Source organism: Euprymna scolopes, chromosome 1 (assembly GCF_053919585.1).
Source record: "Euprymna scolopes isolate OS-2025 chromosome 1, ASM5391958v1, whole genome shotgun sequence".
Classification (NCBI taxonomy): domain Eukaryota; kingdom Metazoa; phylum Mollusca; class Cephalopoda; order Sepiida; family Sepiolidae; genus Euprymna; species Euprymna scolopes.
This window is the reverse complement of record NC_136482.1, coordinates 11,149,245-11,171,965: the sequence shown is the minus strand read 5'-3', so window position 1 is coordinate 11,171,965 and position 22,721 is coordinate 11,149,245. Positions and strand designations below refer to the sequence as shown.

The following is a 22,721-nucleotide window of genomic DNA, read 5'->3' as shown; positions in this document are numbered from 1 at the left end:
ACGAATGCCAATAGGAAAAGTCGAGACGCCTTTCTTTTATCATTGTAAGTATACTTTAAAGCATTACAATATTGATGTTTCTTGTGTCAAGTCTTTGAACCTCTAAACGGGGTTCATCTAGACCTAACGAAGTACGAATATACTTCCATGGAAATCAATAACAATAAGTCTTATTAGAAAACGATGAATGTGAAAATTCAATAACATTGATATCATACAAAGGATAAAGATTTAACTGTTAATGAAAGAAAATCCTATAAAAGGTAAAAGCTTTTCAGAAACTTTAAGAATTTTATAGGAACACTGCTGCTGGCCGACACTTTATTAACTTTGGCGACCGCGCGCTTGCTCGGCTGAAAATATAGAGAGGTCACGAGGATGGGTTTTGATTTTCCAGAAACAAAAAGAACAACAAAACTTAAGAACCAATTTCTGATTTTAATATATATATATATATATATATATATATATATATATATATATATATATATATATATATATATATATATATATATTCAATTACATTTTCACCCCAAACAAAGATCTTTTACATCTAGGGATCTCTACTGTGTGGGGTGTGATTCAGCTGCCCGTCGGGTTTGTCGAGGGTGTCTACGTCGTGGGGGCACAAGTTTCTGCAGTTCACCAGAGCATTCACCATTAAAACACCTGTAGAACAGGCAGAGGGATGTAACATTTCGTCGATGGGACAGAGGCTGAAGCTTAGATGCCAGTTCAGGGCCTATCAGATTGGTGACTCTCTTTTGAACCTTGTCTAGGAATGAGAAACTTGTAGCAGATGCACCAACCCAAATGTGATAACAATACTCCATACATGGGCGAATGGTGGCCTTATAGAGGCACACGATACTTTTGGTTGTTAGTAGTTTTCTAGCACGGTAGAGAGAGCCTACCTTCTTCGCAGAGGCCCTGGCAATGCTTTCAATGTAATTGTTCCAACTCATGTTTCCTGTGAACGTTAGGCCAAGAAGTTTGAAATATGTGCTCTCAGATAAAGAGTCACTGGCCATTGCTATAGGTGGAAGAGAAGGTTTCTTGTAATTATTGAAGGAAACAAGTTTAGTCTTTGCAGCATTGAATGTGACCATCCATTTTTGGTCCCAATTCCACTACGGATTGGAGGTCATCCTCTAGTGTTTCTGCCATTTTTTTAGTTATGTTTTCCTTTTATGCCCGTTATAGTGTGGTGTCATCAGCATATATATCCATCTCACAGACAATTTTGTCGGGGAGGTCATTAATGAATATTAGGAATAATAGAGATCCAAGGATAGATCCCTGAGGCACTCCCGCATTTATATTATATTGTTTAGATGTACGACCGTCGAGGGCAACCTGGATTTTTCTCTTATCTAAGAAGGATTTAATTATGTTAAGTATTCTACCAGTGATACCGTATGATATAATTTTCCTGAGGAGACCCTCATGCCATACCATGTCAAAAGCCTTAGATATATGTAGAGCTACCGCTCTGCCCTCCCCCGTTTTTGTCTAGTGAATGGTATATACGTTCAGAGATTACAGTGAGGATGTCTGCTGTGGAACGGGCTTGTCTAAATTCATAATGTTTGTCAGTCAGAAGTTTAGCATGTGTAAGGTGATGGACTAGAGCATGGTTAATTATGGTCTGAAATATTTTGGCGAAAATATATATATATATATAAGAAATGTTGTTTCCTGTAAGAATATTCCAATAAAAAATATAGATAAGTTCTGTCTGTATACTTTAGGTCTTACCCGTTCTAGTTGTCTAATTAGTTTTCTTGTTTCTGACTAAAAATGCCTAATACACACCTGATCAAAAGTTTAAGACAACTTGAAAATCTTTAAAAATTTACCCTATTTCGGGATTGAGTGTAACTTTCTCCTACTTAAGATTACAAATACAACAACCTAAAAGGTAGTGGAAAAAAGTTACGTTCCAAACATTTAATTCAGATACTTGCATTTTTATAAAACAAATATATTCTTAAAAATGTTTTTTTTTTTAAGATTTGTAAGTGGTGCTAAGTTTTTGATCAGGCGTGTATAACAGAAATAATTTCCTTTTACCTCAGTAATATTTGATCCGTCCTGATTCATCATCAGAGGTGGTTATCTATAAAAGTGTTCGGATATTTAAAAGGGATATTTTGTCAGAGAAATAAGGTTATTATCTTTATAAATTGATTATTTATTACTGTTGGAGTCAGTAACAATTATATATGATATTTTCCTTACTCTGTCTGCTACACATTTTCCGGGAACTACTGACTAGAATTTTGTGTAACGCTTTGTGATGATAATTTGCAGCGTACTAAGTATTATGGTATTCGTTTAATATATGGTGAAAGGTTTAATACGGATTGATGTTAATTAGTCATTGTTATATTTTTAGCATTAAAACTTAAATTGTTTATCTTCTTTTGAGTTTTGTCTTCCTTACTTGCGTTTCTTATATGCTATTATATTTACTGTATTCTAATATGGGATATCGGTCATCTCATCTCCCTAGTGAATTTGAATCTCTGATTTGGTTTTTGGCTGTTTGGTCTACTTTGCCACCCCTGCTGTTTTTTTTTTATTTTATTTTGTTCTTAATTCATTTTTATTCATTCGTAATTTGTTGACATGCTTAGTTTGGATTAATAACCGCGATTAATACACCCGATTAATACACCCGATTAATAGTCCTGATTAATAGTCCTGATTAATACTCCCGATTAATACTCCCGATTAATACCCCCGATACCCTGAATCTTCCTCTTTTCCTTTTCTTTTTGTCTATTCTCTCTGTTGCAACATATCCCTTTTCACCTCCTGTTCACCTTTACTCCCCCTCCTCTTTTTGAAAACTGTTTTAATTTTTATCTTTCTCTGCTATTCTTTTAATGATTTAATCAACCTTCAATTTTGAAAGCTGGATTTTTTATCGCTCATTTCTAATTGCTGGTGCGATGTGATTTTTCTACCTCTAATTTCACTATCTCTTTTCGGTTGCTTTCTGAAATGTCTCTTCAAATTTCAGAGTGGTTTCAGCAATGACAACAAGTGCACGTTCTGCTACACAGAAGTAGAGAGTGTAGGCCACCTGGCATCCAGCTGAAGGATTCTGCTGGAAGGGGGGCGCTATTACACAATGCGACACAATGGAGTGTATAAATATCTCCACTTGTCGATCTTTAAAAAGTTGATTATCGAATGCAGCATCAAGTCCTGGAAACATGTAGCAGAACGAACAGTTGGAAAGAAGTCAAACACCATCCAATGTGGTTATACATTTACTACAGTCATGAAAAGGGAGCTATTGAACCTGGCATAATAATGGGAAAGAAGTAAAAGAAAGAAGCAACCTTATTAGAAGTTAGTGTCTCTTTTGTTGATGGGTTAAAGAAAGCTAAGAGGAAAAAGATAACGAAATACCTAGGTTTTATATTTAACATGGAAAAATAGAAACTTAGAAAGATCTTCATTCCAGTAATTATTGGAGTAAGGGGACTCATGAAAAAGAATATCAGAAACTGGCAATATACCCTGTGAACCATAGTGCAAGATAGATTCAAACAATTGCACTTAAAAGGACGGTTAGAATCTTAAACATATCTCTGGGTTGGAATATATAAGATAGCAAGTGAATGTTTGTATCCAGTAAGATGCTCCATTTCCGGCCTGAAAAAAAATCATCAGAAAATCTAAAAAAAAAAAACAAAACAAAAAAAACCCTGAAAAGTGCTAAAATGCCTACAGGAGAAAACTAAATTGCCTTTGGAAGAACTTAAATGCCTACTGGAAAGGATTAAATGCCTTCTGAAGAGAATTGTATATCTACAGGAGAGAATCTGAATACCTACGGAAAAAGACTTGAATACTTACAGAAGAAAAGGCGAAGAAAAAACCAGAAAGTAACTTAAATGCCCACAGGGGTGCACTTTACTGCATACGGAAGAACTTGAATATCAACTGGAGAGGAATTTAATGCTTACGGGGGAAAAATTGAATTCCTAGAATTTGAATGCATATGAAGAGAACTTTAATGCTTACTGCAGAGAAATTTAATCTCTACTACAGAGGAATTTAATCTCTACTGCAGAGTAATTTAATCTCTACTGCAGAGGAATTTAATCTCTACTGCAGAGGAATTTAATCTTTACTGCAGAGGAATTTAATCTCTACTGCAGAGGAATTTAATCTCTGCTGCAGAGGAATTTAATCTCTACTGCAGAGGAATTTAATCTCTACTGCAGAGGACTTTAATCTCTACTGCAGAGGAATTTAATCTCTACTGCAGAGGAATTTAATCTTTACTGCAGAGGAATGTAATCTATACTGCAGAGGAATTTAATCTTTATTGCAGAGGAATTTAATCTCTACTGCAGAGGAATTTAATCCTTACTGCAGAGGAATTTAATCTCTACTGCAGAGGAATTTAATCTCTGCTGCAGAGGAATTTAATCTCTACTGCAGAGGAATTTAATCTTTACTGCAGAGGAATTTAATTTTTACTGCAGAAGAATTTAATCTTTACTGCAGAGGAATGTAATCTATACTGCAGAGGAATTTAATCTTTACTGCAGAGGAATGTAATCTATACTGCAGAGGAATTTAATCTCTGCTGCAGAGGAATTTAATCTTTACTGCAGAGGAATTTAATCTTTACTGCAGAGGAATTTAATCTTTACTGCAGAGGAATTTAATCTCTACTGCAGAGGAAGTTAATCTTTACTGCAGAGGAATTTAATCTCTACTGCAGAGGAATTTAATCTTTACTGCAGAGGAATTGATTGCCTACGGGAGAGAACTTGAATGCTTATGAGAGCGAATTTGAATGGCTACGAGAGAGAACTTTAAGCCTACGGGAAAATGTTTGGCTACCTACTGGAGAGAAATGGATTATTTACGGAAGAGAACTTGAATTTCTATTGTAGGGAACTAGAATGCCTATGGGATAGATATAGAATGCCTCCTTGGGGGATAATTTCAATGCTTACGGAAAGGAACTTGAATGCCTAATAGGACAAAACTTGAATGCCTACTAGACACTATCCTTTAATGTCAAAAACTTATCTATGTATCTCATATGAGGATCAAGTGTTAAGCACAGGGAAAATGGCAGTTTTTCTTTCTGAGAACTAGGACTGAAGTAAAATTTAAAAAATTGGAACATTTAATATATATCCATAAAGATAATGTTGTCATACTTACTTTGGATTTCGGTGCAAACCAATAGCAGATGGCGAGGATTGGGTAAACGGTTGTGACAAGGGAAATAATCAGAATTCGTGTGTACCAATTAGATCTTTCTAAAGACCGGAAGTTGGAATACCAAATGCTTACCAACTTTTGCTGACAACTTGGATGAGCAACAAACTGAAAAAGAAATTACCACTCAGAAAAAAATCGTTTTTTACACATAAAGTTATATTCTCGGATTTTTAAAGTAAGACCTAAATAGCATTTGGACTGAAAATTATTATTTTTTTATAATAGAGAATTTGTAATGTGGTTATTTGTGACATCTTATTGTCAATATAGTAAAGTACTTTGCTAACTTTTAAGTTTTTTAATTATTTGTTTTCAGAGAAACATTTAAAAAATGACGATAAATAAGCGGGATAGCACATTTTAATATTAGTCATAAGTTTAAAAAAGGCACGAAAAATCAAACAAACATGACTTCACTGCATCAGATAACCATACCAAACATACATTTACATCACACTTACGTTATATAATCAGTAGTATAGTTCGTTGTACACGTGTTTCGTTGAATATATATATATATATATATATATATATATATATATATAAGTGAACGTGTCTGTCTGTCTGTATGTCTGTCTGTGTGTCTATCTGTGTATTTCCCTACGCAATAACTCTGTCAATTTTAAGTCTGCAGACTCGAAATTTGACATACAGGGTACTGAGATTTGAGAAAATCTACGTGATCGGGTTTCGGCCATGAATTTGGCTGTTAAGGGGTGAAAAACCCTAGTATTTTGATGTGATGTTTTAAATATAATAAACTAGTTATGACCAAAGTTTCATCTCATTCGGAAACAACATTAAGAAACGGGTCCTAATTAGAGTTGGGGTTCGTTTTTTGGGGTCACCCTGTATATATTTATATACAATGTGTTTCATCGCTGTAGTAATACCAAATCGAAGGGAGTAACCAGATTATAGTGGTAGCCTGATTCCTCAGCACGGTTCAAAGACTCGGAGAAAAAAGGGGAAGTAAACCAAATAATAAATTCTAGACAAACGGAGCCCACCGGTTGATGTTTTCCATACAAGATATTATATTTCAGTAAAGAACTTTTTGTTGTTATCTTTCAGAGAGGAATTATCACTACTAATTTATTTTATTTAAATTTTATTGAAACAGCGTTTTTTTTTATAGTGTTGGTGTGTGTCTACGTATGTTTTCTTAGATGAGATTTTTATACGTCTCGTTGTGTCTCGTTCCCGTGTAATTGTAGATATTTGTGAACAAGCCTGAATGCGTATGATTAAAAACTGGTGTTTTCTAATAATAGGATAGGCCACTTCAAAAATACCGACACAGGTGAAAGATTTTATGTTAGAAGGATAAATATAACAGTGACAATTATATTTAGTTAGAAATCTTTCTCCTTTTTATTAGAGTTTTCACTTAGTGATAAGTGCTGAAGTGTAGGTTTGTAGCCATGGACCGGTTTCTACATCTTACCTGGCATGACTATATCAATGAAACCCGGTACAGTCAACAGCCACTAAATATATACAGTGTATCATAAAAGTGAGTAGATTCCTCACATTTTTTCAAATATTTAAGTATATCTCTTCATTGGACAACACTGAAAAAAATGATTTTTTGACAAAATGAAAAGTAATCTGTCTGAAGCATATATAACAAAGTTAATATTTTTCCCCATCAAAGTAACTCCAAATAAAGCCATTAAAAGCTAAATCCCTAGCAACAGAAGTGAGGACACTCCTAAGAAACTAAACACATAAAAAGCGAGTACAATCCTAAAAATCTACTCCACTTAATGTCTAAATTGAGTACTGTTTCCCCCTCCAAAATGTCTGTTTTCCCCCTCCAAAATGTTATGTGACTCATTAGTGTAACTATGCCATGCGTTTATATGGAGCAGGTATATTCAAATTTGTAGTGCAATTCTCACACTCTTTCTTACGAGTCACTGAAAGTTCCAAAATCGCACCACATGGCAAAAAATTCTCTGAAGATCTTAAAAAGCCTATTGTTGCGATACATAAAGATGGCCACGGCTAGATTGCTAGCACCTTGAAACTGAGCAGCAGCATGGTTGCTAAGATCATCCAGTATTTAAAAAGAGCAGGGTCAACTGAGAACAGGCCTCGGGGAGGTCGTCCAAAGGAGCTGAGCGCACGTGCTAAGCGACACATCCAAATGCTTTCTTTGAAAGATTGCCGTAGGAGTGCTGTGTTCAGACCATACGTCACACATTACATCAAATTGGTGTGCATGGCTGTCACCCCAGGAGAAAGCCTCTTCCTAAGGCAATACGCAAGAGATCCCGCAAACTGTTTGCTGAAGATATGTCAACAAAGTTCATATATATATATTGAACAATGTGCTATGGTCTGATGAAATGAAATTTAATTTGTTTGGTTCTGATTGCCTTAAGCATGTATGGCGGCGACCGGGTGAGAAGTACAAATATAAGTGTGTCATGCCTAATGTCAAGCATGGTGGTGGGAATGTCATGGTCTCGGGCTGCATGAGTGCTACAGGTATTGGAGGGTTACATTTCATTGAGGGAAACATGAACTCTAACATGTACTGTCAAATACTGCAGCAGAGCATGATCCCCTCCCTCCAGAAACTGGGTCGCAGAGTAGTGTTCCAACATGACAATAACCCTAAGCACACGTCCAAGAAAATCACTGTTTTACTGAAGAGCTTAAGGGTAAAGGGGATGAACTGGCCAAGCATGTCTCCCGATTGGACATAATAGAACATCTTTGGGGCATCCTCAAGCAGAAGGTGGAGGTACGCAAAGTCTCAAATATCCGCCAGATCTGCGACGTCGTAATTGAAGAGGGGAAGAGCATTCCGGTGGCTACATGTGAAGCTCTAGTAAAATGGTAAAGTCTTAGGAGAGTAAAGGCAGTTTTCGATAATGATGGTGGCCACACAAAATATTGAGAGTAGACATGTTGTAAGTTAATATTGACAAACTTTCGTAAGGGTGTACTCACTTTTGTGATACACTGTAGATTTTAAATCAAGTATTTTTTACATACACCCCTCTTCAGACACACACACACATACACACACACATACACTGGTCAAAGGGAAAATCATGTCCAACTCGCATTTAAATAAACATGCACTTTCGTATAAATAATTGAATTCATTCAAAAAGTATCATAGACAATAACAAATAACACACACACACACACACACACACACACACACACACACACACACACACATATATATATATATATATATATATATATATATATATATATATATATACTAGCTGTACCCTGCCACGCGTTGCAGTGGCTCAATTTGGTGTAATGGAAAAATTTAATAAAAGAGAAAATGCATGTTTCTTATATTAGTACAGCAATCCACTGCAAAAAGTGAAAAAGAAGGCGAAACTGAAAAAAATGGTGCTCTTGCAGAATTTGATCTGGATCCTCGAGAGTTTCTGTCAATCATTCATGTTTTGGACTTGACCAACAATCAGTGGATGAAGCCGAACGTAGCAAAAATGTTGAAACGCTAAATGCTTTTTTTTTGTTGTTTTAAAAAATGTGATTTAGTAATTAATATTTGGTTGATGGTGGGGGGAGGGGGGTTACTATACACAGATTCGAAAAAGTCGTCCAAAAACAAATAAATGAAAGCAAAGGTAAGGTAATTTACGTTTCTACCTAATTGGATAATTGTTTAGTGTTTTTATGTAATGTAAAATGTTTAATTGGCTCAAAAAACAGAAATGGTAGCGAATTCTGTTGAATACGTTAAGTTTGGGAAAGTAAGTTGAAAACTAAAAACTATACAAAACAGTGGCTGAAACTCACCGAACATATGTTACCATGACATAGGCTGGCATAATGGATAGGTTTCTGACAGTATTTTGTATAGTTTTTTTAGTTTTAACTCACTTTCTCTAACTTAAAGTAATCAACAGTGTCCACCACCATTTGTAGCTTTCAAATACACCAATAAACATTGTTTTTCGAGCCGACTAAACGTTACATTAAATGAAAAGGGTTTATATTACTAAACACAGATACAAAGAAGTTGTCAAAAATAAATATATAACAAATAAATGTTATCAAAGGCAAGAAAAGTAAGTGTTCTACCTAACTGGATAAGATTTTAGTGTTTTTATGTAATGTATAATCGGTTCAAAAACATTCAATGTTTATCGGTATATCTGAAAAATACAAATGGCGGCAGACTGTATCGAACATGTTAAGTTTGGTGAAATTTTGGGAAAATGAGTTTAAACTAAAAATACTGTTAGGAACTCACTCAATATATGTTACCATGATGTAGGCTGGTATATAATCGGTGGTTTTAAACTTTTGCTCGATATAGGTGACGACTTTTAAAAATCCCTTTTAGTGATTACCTGGTTTGAGGATATTTGTACAACTAAACGGCAAATCTGCTAAAAAAAAACCGGTATTATTTTACTTTAAGGCCCGTTTCACGTTCATATATAACGAAATATTTTATTGTAGATTTCGGTGTGCTAAAAACGAATCTGCAAACCGTTTACGTAGCAAAAAAAAAGTTTTCATGACATTCATGAAATTACTTTTTCGAAAAGTGTGTGATCACTTTTCAATGTAAATTTAACTTAGAATGAGCACCCACTTTCTGGCCACCTGAGAGAGGGGCATTTTTCTGTTTCTTGGCTAAAAAGTTTTTTGTTTGATTTCTTTTGTCATGGTAATAACCCCTGAACTCTGGGACTATTCTCCATTTAACAGCCGTAGCCTTCGTTTACGCTATGCGTAAGCATAAACGAAAGATGTTTAGCCAATAAACATGGGAAAAATCCCCCCTCTCTCAGGTGGCTAGAAAATGGGTGCTCATTTTAAGTTAAATTTACATGGAAAAGTGATCGCCACTTTTTCGAAAAAGTAATTTCTTCATATCATAAAAACTATTTTTTTGTGACGGAAACGGTTTGCAGATCCGTTTTTAGCACACCAAAATCTACAAAAAATTTTTTTGTTATTTACGAACGTGAGACGCACAGCCCTTAATGGAAAATTATATCAAAAATCCGGGGGAAAATAGTTTTCAATAAAAACAGCAAATGAATTCGATAGAAAAAAATGGATGCTATTTTTTTTCTTTCTGTGTGTTTCTTGGCTAAAAAGTCTTTTTGCTTGATTTCTTTTGCATGGTATTAACCCCTGAACTCTGGGACTATTTTCCATTTCACAGACGTAGCCTTTGTTTATGCTATGCGTGAGCATAAACGAAAACTGTTAAATATGCATTCGCGTACCAAACTGCCTTGTCAAAAAAACCTTTAAGCCAATAAACACGAAAATAAATGACCCTTCCTCAGGTGGCCAGAAAGTAGGTGCTCATTTTAAGTTAAATTTAGATGGAAAAGTGATCACCTACTTTTCAAAAAAAAATTTCTTCAGATCATGAAAACTATTTTGATACTCCTTGGGCGTTGAGTTCCATGGCGACCCGCATAATTATTTAATGGTCGTTCCCTTAGTACCTCCCTAGTCAAGGCTAACGCATGCGCACGTAACATTTTTTATTTATTTACTTACGTGGTGGAGTTTCTATACTGATAGGTTTTTTGAAATTTTTTCACTGGATTATTATTGATTGAACACTAACCAGATTATGAAAAAAAATTGAAAAAAAAAATCATTTCAACATTTGAAAGGGATACTCACTTTTTAGTTACCACGTTCTGGTAAATCGGTCACTTTTTATTTATTTATTTATTTATTTTCTAAATACGGAAGTGTCTTCGGGAGATATAAAATGGTCGCATGTTGACGAAGCAATGTATCGGGAGGCGTACGGGATTAAAAATTATTGGTAAATTTTTAGATTAGGTCCACCTCCTCAATTTTCTTTTAAATGACGACTTGAAATGGTTTTCGACTATGCTGAATACGAAAATCGCATCGAAATTTTGCAGAAATAAGTAGTTATCAAGATATAAAAAGCTGTATTATGCATTGTAATCTTTGGCGGCCATCTTTTTTACGTGTGTGTATTTGTTTATGGCGCGTGTGCACGTAAAAAGATGGCCGCCGAAGAATACAATGCATAATACAACTATTTATTTCCGCAAAATTTCAATGCCATTTGCGTGTTCAGCATACTCGGAAACCTATATCGTCATTGAAAGGAAAATTGTGGAGGTGGACCTAATCTAAAAAAATACCAAATTATTAAACATTTCTCCAGCATGTTAGTGAAATTTATAATACTTTAAAAAAATTAAAAAGAAACAAAACAAAAGTTTTGAAAAAAAACCCACCTTTCACAAAAACAATTAAAAAAAAAACCACAAACTAAATAAGTAAAAAAAAAAATAATTAAAAATCTCGAAACTTTATTTTCATGAAAACAATAAAAAAAAGTCCTGTTCTCTCTATTTTTTTCTTTGAGAAACAAATATATTTTTGACCTACAAATGCGGTAGAGACTCATTATTTTTACTTTCTATGGTTTTGATATACCGCGTTTTTATTGCTTACAAAATGGGTGACTGATTTATCAGACCGTTGTAACTAAAAGGTGAGCACCACTTTCAAATGTCGAAATAATGATTTCTTTTTTACATTTTTTTTAATAATCTGTTTAATTAGTGTCCAATCAATAATAATCCAGTGAAAAAAAATTCCAAAAACCTATAAGTATAGAAATTAAGCATGGGAGTAATGTTTGTACAACAACGTCGCCTTTCGCACTTTTACAAACATTTTTTAAAAAAGTAACTAAACCATTTAATGATAATTTGTCACGTGTACAAACATTTATTTATTTACGTAGGCTTAACTCCTTTCATGAATAAGAAAAGTTTTACTCTTTAAGAATAATAAAAGGAAAAAGTTACTGAACATTTATAAAAGGACTTCTTTTCATGAGGGCCAGAGGAATAGTTGGCCGAAAATTCGTGAAACAACAACAATAAATAAAAATGGTGCTAATGCAGAGAGCCGCGCTATTTTTTAAATCATATTTCCACGTTTAAATAACGTTTTACGATATGTTTTTTTTTTTATTTATTTATTCAATTGTAAGGTTAAAGTACAGAATAGGTACAAAACATCCTTACCTCCCCATGTTAAGAATGACTTTTTAAATAATAACATTATTTCAGCACGGATCACTCTCTGCATGAGTAATCTTATATATAAAAAAAAAAACTCAAAAGCAAGCAACAAACTTTTTTTTTGCCTTATATAATAAAGAAAAGATGTGTAAATTAAAAACTTTGGAAGATAAACAAATGAAATATGTTTTTTTTGTTTTTTTTTTACTTATCGAGTTAACAGAAAATTAAACCTTTCGTCAATTCGTGGCTGTGAAATGAATCGAACCGGAAGTTCAGTTTTATCAACAGAACAGATTCGCAGAAACGATAAATGAATATATTTATTTTATTTAATATTTTAATTTTAATTAGGTAAATTTATTTTAATAACATAAAAACATATCTCGACTCTTAAAATGGGTTGTCTGAAAATTTCAAATAAATTGGTAACGTATAAACATGGTTTTATTTCTTTAGAACGAACCAACTTTACATTTTTATATATATATAGATATATATGTAATATTAATTGCGAATGGCTAATTAAACACATTACAAAATATCCTGGGATTGTATAATTTCAATTCAATATTCAATATTTGGAAGGGTGACGATAGCTAATTGGTTATCGTAACGGACTGATAACCTGGGTGTTCTATTGTTCGAATTCAGTTCGTTCCACAATTTCAGATAATTATTGGTATTAATTTTCGTCCCAACTAGAAACAGGGAAAAACAAAATGGCGAACTGGTTATCACGTGGAACATATAAACGCGATCAAGAAGAATAATATTCAACAGGAAATTAATTATTTTACGGATGGAGAAAACGTTTCATACCTTTTTCTCGTTGAACTGAATTGCCATTTTTAATCGATCAAGAAGTTCATAACTCTCTTCATCACTGGAACGACCGGTTTTGTTCAAAAGGATTTCGAGTTCATCATGTCCACGGACTTTGTCCAGAAGCTTCACCACGTATTGGCTCAACTGATCGGCCAGAGCTAAGTAATCAGTCTGGAAACAGAAAAGAAAACGGAACATATTCATGCAATCAAGACATTAATACACATTTATAAAAAGATTTGCACAGGAAAATAAAACATATGTAGAAATACGAAAAATGGGGAATTTTGAAGTTTGGTTCTCTCTGGTTAATCCAGATTGCGCACTGACAAGAGCATTCTCATGACAGTTTTCTGAGCCCTACTACTTCCCTACTGGCTCATGACAAAATGGAAGCGTGTACCATAAAAACTGTCATGCAGAAAAAAAACCCTCTTCACTCGGTTTGGATTTTCCATCAGACCCCTTCTCTTCTCTTCAGCAGGGTGTAGGAATTCAAAATCCCCGTTGTATGGTCATCCTGCAAAATATCAGACGAACGCTTATGAGAGCTACAGTTTGTCCAAGGGTCATCTGGAACTGTGCAGGGAAGATGCATCTATATCCCTGAGGTATTATAATAATAAGTCAAGCAATAACATGTGTTATCATTCTAAAACTACTGGATATAATTTTTTGAAATTCGGAACATCAACATGAAGTGCAATCGAATAAGTGATGTTTAATATAGAGTAGGTATGGATGTGATGGTTTGATTTGGGGGGGGGGCGGAACAAATACAAACAAAAATCACTCTTGAAAATAAGTACATGCATATTATCAGACGCAGATTTTCGGTAACATGCAATATTTGTAAAAAAAGAAAAAAACTCTCGTAAAAATATTAATCTTAATGATTATCGACTCTACAAGATTATAACAATATAGGCATAACATTCTCCCGGTTTGTCGTGTATTAATATGGTGTTATAGTAAAGAGACGTGACAACAATTACAACAACATATATTACTAATAGTTCCTGTTGCTTTATTTTCATTTTCTTTTCGTGTTTTTGTAAATTCTATAATTTTTTACCAAATGATTCTTCCTTTTCAAAATAGGATTTGAAAGTAAAATTAATTTATTTTTGTGTTATTTAGTCATTTTTTTTATTTATTTGCGGATGTTATGATCATCTTCGTAGTTGTTACTTCACGACGCTTTAGCCAACTATTCCTATGACCTTCGTTAGGTGGTTAACCGCGACGGAATGAGAATGTTGAGTCTTTTAACTGAATCTTTGGTAATTACCGCCTTCCATAGTTGTTGTCGTCTTACCAATTTTGGCCAACTAATCCTCTGTCTGACTTGGGTAGGATTGTAACAGAGGAATAGTTGGCCGAAACGTCGTGAAATAACAACTATAAAGATGAGGAAAACAGTTCGCAATGAAATAAAATAAATATACAAACTACTCATTTCAAAGGACTTCAATAATAAAATAATTTAATAATTTAGTTATTATTTGAAACAAATTGTAATAATATAATGAATATTATTAAGGTAATATTTTCTATTCTATATTAAAAAAAATTATGGGGTGTCAGCCGCTTTTTGGGACTTTCAGTAACTAAGAATTTTATAGACACAAATCAATTTCTATTCAATAATCTTAATGGTTCTGCATTCTATTCAGATTATGATGCTATTCATTGCTTTCAACAATTAAGAAAATTAAAATCGCTGATTTTTTAGGAAGGATCGAAACTGATTTTTCCGATTAGTTTTTGAATTCGTTTTAATAACGTATGCTATTTTTTTTTGCTTTCAAATACTAATTAATTAATAGCTTTATACTAATAATATTAAGCCACACAGTGGCGAGAAGAAGCATACACATATACATACACATGCTTTCCAAAATATAGACATGAGTTCCATTTAAGTGACTAAACGTATCTGATTTTTATAAGTAAGTACCTATACGGACCATTCTGCGAATTCTTATATATTAATATTTCTCAAGAATGAGTCACCATGAATCTTTTTCGACCATATCAATTTAAAATGCTCATATGTCGATCTAAAAATAAATCGCTTCCAAAATGACCAACTTACGATTTACATCGTGTAATATAATAAAACAATAATAAAACAATAACTAGAGTATACTTGAAGTAACCTGAAGAGTAGATACGCGACTCCAAGGATATAAACACTGGTAGTATATATATATATATATATATATATATATATATATATATATATATATATATATATATATATGAAATCTGGTGAGAGAGACCGAACGAAAGTGAGAGATAGATAGATAGATAGATAGATAGATAGATAAATAAGCAAAGTGAGAGACAAAGAGATGAAGACGTTAACGGAATATGTATATATAGAGAAAAATGGATAGATAGATATATACATACATACATATATAGTAATTTCTTTATCTTTGCAGATGACTGCTGTCCTGCCCAGCAAAACTCTCCAGTTCATCATGGCCTGAAGCAACGATGACACATAAGATCAAGTGTCTGGCCCGGGTTGATTAGACATCTGTGTGGTATGGTGTCTTTGTGGACATCAAGATGCCATCATCAGACCTGCAGTCGACTTGCAGTTCCTGTCACACACCACACAGATTGCCTCATGAGGTCACGGAGGCAAGTGTACACAAGGGCGTCTTTCGTGTGACTTCATGTGGTTCACATACGCAGCTTCCAAATCCTCCCCAAACCCTTTACGCAGATTTCTCTTAAGCTCCGCCTGTTCCAAGTTCTTTATCTCCAATACCTTGCAACCCTCCGAGACAACTCCTCGCCATTCACTCCTATTCTTGGCTATCTTTTCCCATCTTTCAACATTTACGCAAAGGTTCTTAAGATTGTCTCAACATACATACATACATACATATTTGAAATAATGGAGAGAGTGAAAAAAAGATATATATATATTTCAGTTTCTCCATTATTTCGAATACGTAATATATATATATATATGATGATTGCAACGTCTTGTCAGACGAGTGCCACTCCCTCAGGAACTGAAAGTCCATGAGCCGAAAATGACTTCAGTCCTGCCGGCAAAATTCACACGCTCAAACAGACATGACACTGAAGACGGTCATTAGTATACATACATACATATATATATATATACATGCATGCATACATACATATATACACATACACACATACATATAACACACATATATGCATACATACAAAATACATAATACACATACATATACATACATAAACATACACAAGACGGTGAATGGCATACATGCATATGCATAAATGCAAATATACATATATACACATACACACATACATATCTGCAAACATACACACATATACATATATACATACACAATGCATAATACACATCCATACATATACATACACACGCATACATACACATGTACATACATATAAATACACACACATATACAAATACATACACACATATACATACATATATATAAATATAAACATACGTACACATATGCACATATATATACATGCACTTACCTACATATACATACACATACATGAATATGCACTCATACACAAACATGCATATACATACACATATATGATGATTGCAACGCCTTGTCAGACGAGCGCCACTCCCTTAGACTCTTAAAGTCCATGAGCCCGAAAATGACTTCCATCGCCACAGGACCATTTTTATAGACAAATGCCTGAGGGAGTATCTATACACATATGATGTTACAGAGTCTTAGCTTTGTACGACAGCTAAGTCTCCCTCTCGGTTCAAAATGTTGAGATCCAGCAACAAGCGAGAGCAAGATAGCCAGCAACAAGTTAAACTGCAGACCAGCTTAATGCTCTCCCGCTTTATGTTTTTTTTACCCCAGCACACACATACATACACACAAACACACACGGTGCTAGTTGGCCGTTGACCCCAAAAAAGGGTTCATTCGCCCTTTGGAAGGTCTAGTTTTTAATCCTTCAGGTAGACTAGCCACCCTCCTCACTAAACAAGTCTGGTGGGAAACCAGTTTAGTCGCCGGTGACCCGACCATGAGGATGTAGTACTGGGTTACATGGTACGAATAGTATATGACATGACCTGACTATAACATACACATATATATATATACATACATACACATATGCATATATACATAAACACACACATGCATATGTGCACATACATACAAACAATATATATAGGTATATACATACACACATACACATATACATACATATACACATATACATACATATACACATAGATATACACACATATACATACACCTGTACATGAACATGCATACACCTATACATTTTTTTACAAGGTGGTCACCACTTATCAAGGCCCGGAAGCCACTCATGGATAAGGGTTATTTTAAGTACAGTACGTTAGTGTGGATATTTTAGAGTGTCTACTTAAGGGTGCGGTTTATCAGGAATTTTTTATGTTTGACCAAGTTGTAGTCAGGAGGGAAGCAGGCAGACGGAAAAGAGTTCCACATGCGTGCAGTTCTAAGAAGGAAGCTTTGTTCATGGAATCTACGTTTTGATTTAGGCATAGATAAAGAGTGGGGAAAGGTTTTGACAGTGAATTCAGCTAGACGGGTGTTTTTTGTAAAAGATTGGCGAGAGGGGATCAGAGATTGGAGTTCAGACGAGCACCTGCCATGGAAATAACGATAAAACAAAGATAAGCTTGCAACGTCTCTTCTGTGGGAGAGAGGTTGCAGGGTAAAGAAAAGGGCATCCCCCATTAAGCCACGAAGTCTATTTTGTACTCTGTCAAGGCAGGATGGCAGTTTTTAGCAGCTCCTGTCCAGATATGGCAGCAGTATTCCATCCTTGGACGTACTTGGCTTTTATATAGTTAGAGAATTGCATCAGTAGTGAGATATCTTCTGGAGCGGTAGAAGGATCCCACCATCTTTCCAGTGACCTTGGCAACAGACTTGATGTACGTGTTCCATTTCAGATCAGGAGTGAAGGTCAAGCCCAGAAGCTTGTCAAAACATGAGGCTTCTCCTGCAATGCAATGGTGTAAGCAAGTGCAACCCGGAAGCACATATAAGATAAATTAGGATCTTCTCTAGAGATATCCCTGCTACATGCTGACGGTGAATCAACGAATGTTTTACCCTCCTATAATTTAATGGCGTAAAAAATGTTAAATAACAAATTTTATTTACTGCCTCAGTTTTTAATCATAAAAAATAATCTTAGAATGAAATTTGAATGCTTTAATCCATTGGTAAAGATTAGGCTGTGGTTAACGCGACCGTTTTTGTTGAAATTCAATGGAAAGAGAAACAGCAAGGCGTATGGTGAAGTCACATCACACGATTTCGACCCTAACGTCATTTGCTGCAAATTCTACTGAACGGTCAAACAAGTCCTCCTCCTCATGTATAACACTCTACAGGGTTTAATTTAGTTTTGCTTTTCTCGGGTTTATGAGAATAATTCTCTGTATTTAAAACAACTAACATTTTTACTTGCTTTCATAAACAGTGATATTTAATATTTACTGTTTAATATTTAATACAATGCTGGTGGATCTCTAGTCCCATTTGAGAGTGATTGATAAAGTGCGGAAACGTATCTGTAATTAATTTGGTCTTACCCATCTTTCTCCCACCACCTCTCCCTCACAGATATAATGTTGCTAGTCTCAGTCTTTTCTATAAATACAATTATGGCATATTTTGTTTTCTTTGAATGCAAACTATTTAACTCATTATGGTTTGAATCAATTCGCTGTTTGAATCAACTCATTATAATACAGCTTTTATTTTGATCCTTTGGACTATCGTTCTCATTTTCAGCGTCATTTTCACGCAACAAATCAGTCGATGAATCCTCTGACTTTCTTCAGGTATATCTTGTCGAAATCAGGAATCTGAACAGAATTGTGAATGGCACCCTTTATTAATATTACGGAGGCAGTATCCGCTCGTTAGGATAGAGGAATAATTGAACTTTCAGCCCTCAAAAGAATAGTAGTTTTACGAATGATTTTTCTAAGAACTCCAACCACTGAAAATCAAAAGAAGGACGGAGGTTACATCGACCAAAACGTTGCGAAAATGACACTCACAATCAGAACAGAGGTCCAAAGAATCCAAATAATTTCAATAACCAATCCTCATCTCAGTATTCAGAAAAGCAGATTCTATAACAGTAGCTACTTTACAAGAACCATAATCTAATGAAACTCCATTCCTGCCGAGCATTCTCCTTTTACTTTTAATATGAATATTTCCATGTCTAACGTCAATAGGTATTTCCTGCCCTTGCGATAATCACACTTCGCTTCATCATACTTGGCTTTACGTCTGTCTGAGTCGATTAAAAAAGATAAAAAACAATGTCTAATGCAATATAGTTTTTCTTCTGATATAATATAAAACGCCATGTTTAACGGGGTCAATCGTCCCAGTTGCTTTTAACCTGCATAATCGGCCTTTCATCTTTCTGTGCAATCATATCGTATCATGCGATGCGAATAACTTCATTCTTCTTTCTGCCGTGATTTCACTAGGCAACGTTATGCTAATTTATCACCTCCATTTCTATCTCAGAACAGCAATGATGCGCGTATTGATTTGTGCAAACTTATTCCTGTAGTTTGACTGTGATGTAATTCCCAATTGCAACTATTCTAAGGTATTACTGCTTAGATATCACTTTTCTTAATTCAATTATCGTATCGGAGAGTATTCGACGCAGTATCCGATTAAAGTAGCAGAGAATGTGCACAAACGTTAAGCGCACAGCATGAAATGAACCTAAAAACACAGCACTTTAACGCACAATAACAGATACAGAGCAATTGTACTTGTTTTCTTTCTCTCGCTCTTTCTGTATATATATATATATATATATATATATATATATATATATATATATATATTAGTGTTTTATCTGCTTAATTATACATGTTTCGATTAGCGAATCGTATAATCGATCCAATGATTTCATCAGACTTTACAGAAATAATTACTATGATTAGAAAAAAATATTAGAAAAAGCACAAAAAAAGAGGAAAAAGAACTTCAAACAGACATAAACAGCAGTTAAGTTTAGAAAAAAAATTGGAAAGTGATAAGGGGTAAGGGGGAGACATGGATAGGAATAGAGGGAGAGGGGGAGAGAAAGGGTGGAAAAAGAAGAGCGTGAGATGTGTAAAAGGCAAAAGTAGAGGAAGAAAGAGAGGGATAAAAAATAAGAGGGAAGGAGAGATATAAGTAGTTAATATTAAGTGGGGGTGAGAGAAAGAGTGAAAAAGAAGGACATCAGTTTGGTCAAATGTTGAAAGTAGAAGTAAAGGGGGATGGAAAGGGATCAGAAATTATAGGAAAAGAGAGAGACCAGCAGTTAATATAGTAGCGCTAACTTGTGGCATGGAGATAGATATAACAGTTGGTCGTTTAATATATGTCATATGGAGTTTGATACGTTAATTATCAATGCGGTTAGGGAGGGAGTGTTGGTTGCAATAACTAAGATGCGCCCTTTCAAAGCAAGATTAGTTATATCCAACTTAAGCGCATTTATTTATTAAAAGGAAGAATTAAATTCATCGACTATAAAAATGTAAATAACTATATAAATTAATAAAATTGCAAGATATGCACATAAGATATAAAGTTATTAAAATATGCATGTAGAAGGATATCAATAAAATAATAATACAGTACTGATAATAATAATAATAATAATAATAATAATAATAATAATAATAATAATAATAATAATAATAATAGCAAAGGATATGGAATAAGATTCGCTAAGTAATTGTATAAATACAGTAGGTATAAGATAAATATGCACATACAAATGTATACATATAAAAAGCAAAAGTATGCAGTTATATATTTATATATAGATGGGGATACTCAGTCAAGTATAAATGGACATATAGATGGAAGTAAAAATAAAAGTAGTAAGAAATGTAGGTAAGGATAGGGAAAAGTATAATGCGTAAAGTAATTTAACAGATATAGTGAATAAAAGTATATATGCATAAGAAATATATCTATATATATCTATAAAAGTGAACGTGTCTGTCTGTGTGTGGGTACATTTCCCTACGCAAAAACTCTGTCAATTTTAAGTCTACAGACTCGAAATTTGATATAAAGAGTACTGAGATTGGAAAAATCTTTGTTATCGGTTTTCGGCCAGAAATTTGACTTTTAAGGGGTCAAAGTTCAACCATGTGACCTTTGAGAAATCTACCAAAGTCCTCCGACAATTTTTGGTCTAAACACTTGAAATTTTAGATATAGGTTTCTTGGACAGGGATCTAACTTAATAACTTAATTTGAGCCCAAAATAATAAAAGTTAAGAGGTCATTATAGGGGACAAATTTAAAAAAAATTGACCGCTTTTTTCTTTTTTTTTTTTTTTTTTTGCTTAACATACATCTCCAAACACCCCGGCAACGCCGGGATGAAATGCTAGTATATATATATATATATATATATATATATATATATATATATATATATATATATATAAAAAAGTGAACGTGTCTGTATGTGTGTCTGTGTACATTTTCCAAAGCAATAACTCTGTCAATTTTTAGTCTACAGACTCGAAATTTGATATACAGAGTACTGAGATTGTTGAAAATCTTTGTAATTGGTTTTCGGACAGAAATTTGGTTGTTAAGTGGTCAAAGTTCAACGATTTGATCTTTGAGAGCTCTAGCAAACTCCTCCGCCAGTTTTGGGTCTAAACCATTGCAATTTTAGATATAGGTTCCTTGGACATGGATCTAACTTAATAACTTGATGTGAGCCCCAAAAAATAAAAGTTAAGGGGTCATAATAGGGGTCAAAATTAAAAGGAATACCGTTTTTTTTTTGCTCAACATACATCTCCAAACACCCGGGCAACGTCAGGTAGTATATATATATATATATATATATATATATATATATATATATATATATATATATATATATATATAATGGTAAAATTGTTAATTAGGCGGGAGTATTCAAAAGTAGATTAGGCTATATTTCTAGTTATATTGTTCGTAAAATATTTAGCAGTCTAAATGGGGTTGGACCGATATAGGGGGTCTGGAGGTTTAAAAGTTATGAAAGCAAAGGTTAAGTTATAATGAGTCTAGAGTCCTAATAGTTCCGTTAATTTGAGATATAAAAGGAGTAGGGATCTAAGATTGTGTTTTGGAAACTAATTTCCTGGTTTATTACTTTAGTTTCAGGTACCAGTAACGACCCCCGTCAAACCGGGAGTGACGTAGGTTTTAATTAAGGCTAGACAATCGAAAAGAGGGGATGACTTTCGAAAATATTGACGGAAAAAGCGACCCCTCCCTGTAGTGCCTAGTTGAAGGTGAAGAAATTAATGTTTTAGCCAATTTTTCGGTATTTGTCGTCTAAAGGGTCGACCTTACAAAACGATACTTATTTTGTGAAAATCCGCCGCTTCTGTCGAAAGTTATAGACATACATGCAAACATACATACATACATTTATATATTGGTAGCTCAAATTTTCGACCCAAACCGATTAAAAAGCTTGCCCTATCACTGAATATTATGTCAA

General features: G+C 34.1%; 1 protein-coding gene across 1 annotated transcript in view; it reads right to left on the bottom strand.

Annotated features, from left to right (window-relative positions):
• The window catches only part of LOC145278789 (short transient receptor potential channel 7-like), a 570,160-nt gene that overhangs the window by 180,903 nt on the left and 366,536 nt on the right, over nucleotides 1-22,721 (bottom strand). The window contains exons 5-6 of the mRNA XM_080130690.1: nucleotides 13,140-13,316; nucleotides 5,203-5,367 (exon numbers count right to left, since the gene is read on the bottom strand). Coding sequence (XP_079986816.1) covers nucleotides 5,203-5,367; nucleotides 13,140-13,316 — 342 coding nt within the window. The remainder of the gene's footprint in view (nucleotides 1-5,202; nucleotides 5,368-13,139; nucleotides 13,317-22,721) is intronic.